At 31.0% G+C, this 3,558-nt stretch overlaps 1 protein-coding gene across 1 annotated transcript; it reads right to left on the bottom strand.

Annotated features, from left to right (window-relative positions):
• Window positions 1-338: 338 nt before the first annotated feature.
• Window positions 339-2,641, bottom strand: LOC128672617 (facilitated trehalose transporter Tret1-2 homolog). The gene is made up of 3 exons (XM_053749874.2): window positions 2,457-2,641; window positions 2,083-2,221; window positions 339-1,724 (listed from the first exon to the last, which is right to left on the bottom strand). Exons 1-3 carry the CDS (start codon window positions 2,550-2,552, stop codon window positions 454-456), a joined length of 1,506 nt encoding a protein of 501 aa, XP_053605849.1. The 5' UTR covers window positions 2,553-2,641; the 3' UTR covers window positions 339-453.
• Window positions 2,642-3,558: the final 917 nt, after the last annotated feature.

Raw genomic sequence — 3,558 nt, 5'->3', positions numbered from 1 at the left:
AGAAGGAGTCAACATTTGCATTTCAATTTATAACAGTTTTTTGATTTTCAAATCAGAGGAATACGAAGCTACAAATAGTTGTACGGTAATATTGGTGCAGCGGTAATAAACGGAAATTGACTGATGGTATCGGATATGGGTCACGATACCGCCGGAACTCTCGGTCTTGGCAGATGGTCAATGTTTAGTGTCAGCTAAAGCAAAAGTTTGTTACAGACTACACAGCATTTAGTCAAAGAGCTTATTAATCTTTGCAAAAATATTATACGATGATGATGAAAAACAAAATCTATATATACAAGTGTATGATTAGTTAAAAATAAAGTAAAATACATTAGTTTTATTCCAATATATTTTATTGTTTTATTGAAATTTGGTGGTGTACTAGAAAAAGCTTTTTGAGTAATTTGTATGATGTTCTGAATTATAAGACATTATTACTTTATTTTGACACTAATTTTTCATATCAACTAATTCTTTCATTTCAACATTGTCTCCGCTCTTCAAGGGATTCATAGAATCAACTATTTCTTGTAGTGTTTTATCTTTTGTTTCAGGTAAATAAACGTATAACAGCACTAAAACTATCAAAGTTCCGATAGCATAAAATAGAAAAGTACCATGCATTCCCCAAGATTCAAACATATATGGTGAAAGTTTTAAAAAAGTACTTACAGTTATCTTTGAACAAAATGCGTTTATACATAAAGAAGTACCTCTTACTTTTAATGGTATTAATTCGGCAGCTATCGAAGTAGCCATTATAATTGGCCCACAGCAAACTGACAAAGAATATGCTGATAATAACGCTAATGACACATAGCTATTTTCTAAAATAATGTCTAATTTGATCAAATATAAATAAATGATCATTATAAATAAAAAGAAAATACCACAAGAAGTTGATGCAAATAGTAAAATCCTTCTTTTTGATATTTTAGTCAAATAACAACCAATATACATGCTCAAAACAGTAACACCGTCCAAAATCAACATATTTCTGTAAGCAGCGTCTTCCCCCGATATTCGCTTAAAAATATCAATAGCATAAACACTGCAAATAAACTTCCCACAAATGTAATACAACTCCATGACTAGCAGACTAATAAGAAGTGGCTTGTAAATTTCTTTACAAAAAAGTGTTTTATGAGTTGACAATATGTATCTTTTAACTTGATTTTGACGTTCAGAGCTTACGCGAAGCCGATCTTTATATTTTCTGATCAAATGTTTTAGTTCTTCTTGAGATTGGACATTGTTTCCTTTTAACCAATAAATAACATCGGTGCATTCTGCAAAACGACCTTGTCTAGCCAGCCAATACGGTGATTCACACCAAAAATATACTGTTACTAAATTATAAGCCATGCACAATATACCTATGATAGCCATATTTTTCCAATGAAAAAATGTACCTACAGCATTAGCTACCCAAATTCCCCAAAAAAATGAAGCTGATTTGAGGGTTAGAAATAATCCTCTATATTTAGGTGATGTATATTCTGTAAGAACTAAAGAAGATAATGTTACATTTGAAGCAATTAATGGTCCTAATAATGTTTCACTGATAATAACTTGTTCCATACTTTGACTTGTAACAAATACTATTATACTTAAGATTGACGATAACGTAATAAATATGAAAGGCTTTTTACTTCCATAGAAGTGCATAACAATAGGTAAAATAACGACCCAAGGCGTAGCTGAGTATCCGAAAGCAGATGCTGAAAACAAAAAAGACAGGAATCATAATAAAGAACTGATAGATACATTTTCAAAAGAATGGTTTTGGGCACGCCTTATTTCATATCACGATCCATGAGAGACATTTTGCATCGAAACATATAGTGAAAATTCAAATCAATTTTTGTTTGTATCTAACTATCAAGATGCCCAAAGGGTACGATTTTTTAGCTTCTATTAAAATGTTTAATCTAATATTTTCTCTAGAGAATCTATCTCAGTCTTTTGAGACAAACTTAGATTCATTAGCTTCGATATATAATTCGTTGAGACATGAGAAGACGTTATGATAAGTAATGAAATAATAAAATTACATACCTATATTGTTTTCATACTTACACAGCCAGGACGCCATTTCCTTGCTGACCGCATCGGTAGAATTAGCTTCCCTTCTCACGTAAGCCACGAGAACCGTCGGCGTGCCGACAAACAAGCCGTATGTGAAGTAACAAGTCCACATTGCAGTGGTAATCACTATCTGAAATATTTTCAATACAAATAACTGTATTTATAAGACAAGAAATAAACTTTTCATAAAATTTATTATCATCTTTCATTTTTATATTAACTTGTAATAGTTGATAAATGTGAAATAATTAAATATTGAACAATGAAAATACGAGTTAAAATGTACCTAAAAACATATATAGTTCAGGCTACAGCCTGAAATAAATATTTTTTTATTGGAGAATAATATTCTTATTAGTACATACCTGACGAAGAAACGGCTTCCAACTTGTATGTTCATAATCACAAAGTACTTGTTCATGATTATGACTTTTGGTGTGATCCGCACTGAATGTTTCCATGGCGAAGTTATTTACTTCAATGAATATACAGTAGAGACCCCAGTAGAGCGTCGTGCGCGTGATGTATAAAAATACATAATAAAAAAAATGATTATTTTGTGCGTCAATAGTATACTTGTTATAGTTCTGATAAAACTGTAGTTAACTTAAACTAGTTTTTTTTCGTCATTTTGAATTTGTTTTTTAAAGATCCTGCTCAAAGTAGCAAATTTACCTACCTTGGCGTGCTAAAGTAATTTTATAATTACACTAACGGCCCGTCCCGAGTTCGCTCGAGTAAAATCATAAAAAGTAGCCTATATTATACCTGAACATTTCGTCTATCTCTGGGAATATGAAACTAATGCATTATTCCTATTGATCTAGTAATTTCAAAACCAATTTATTCGATCCACTACCAGTGTATTGACACACCTGTGCACGCTGACTGGAAGTCGCACAATCTGGTGCGATCCAGTTCACACTGGATCAATCTATCATAGCTTTTTGGGCCGAAGTACGAATTAAAACAAGGTTCTTTGAACTCCTTTAAGGAATCGAAGGGCGTACAATCATTGTGTTATGTGTAAAGATTTCTTACTTCCTATCGTACTAATTTTACTCAGTAAACTTAATGTTTAATTAAATAGAATACCACTATAATAGAGATATATAAAATAATTATATCTAGTATGCCTAGTTTAAAACATCAAGAATTTTTTATAATAAAATTTGACTAAAAATTGACTAATTAGTTAATAAACTTTGAGTTTTGTCCACATTTTACACCAACGACAAGATCGATGTTCTTAAATGTTGAATGAAGTTATAGATATCTTTAAAAAGGTGAGATATTGTATATAAAAAGATGAGCAAAATTTTATTTTCTTCGATTGTAATAATTTGAACAATACTTCAACAAGTTGTTAGTCTTTTCGAGAAACCCTTTTGCTTCACATCTTTTGTTATAAAACTCAGGTCAAAAACTTTGAAGATTTAACGACGACACTTTTGTAAAATGGAATGG

This window comes from Plodia interpunctella, chromosome 9 (assembly GCF_027563975.2).
Source record: "Plodia interpunctella isolate USDA-ARS_2022_Savannah chromosome 9, ilPloInte3.2, whole genome shotgun sequence".
NCBI lineage: Eukaryota > Metazoa > Arthropoda > Insecta > Lepidoptera > Pyralidae > Plodia > Plodia interpunctella.
This window is presented reverse-complemented; position numbering and strand designations above follow the sequence as displayed.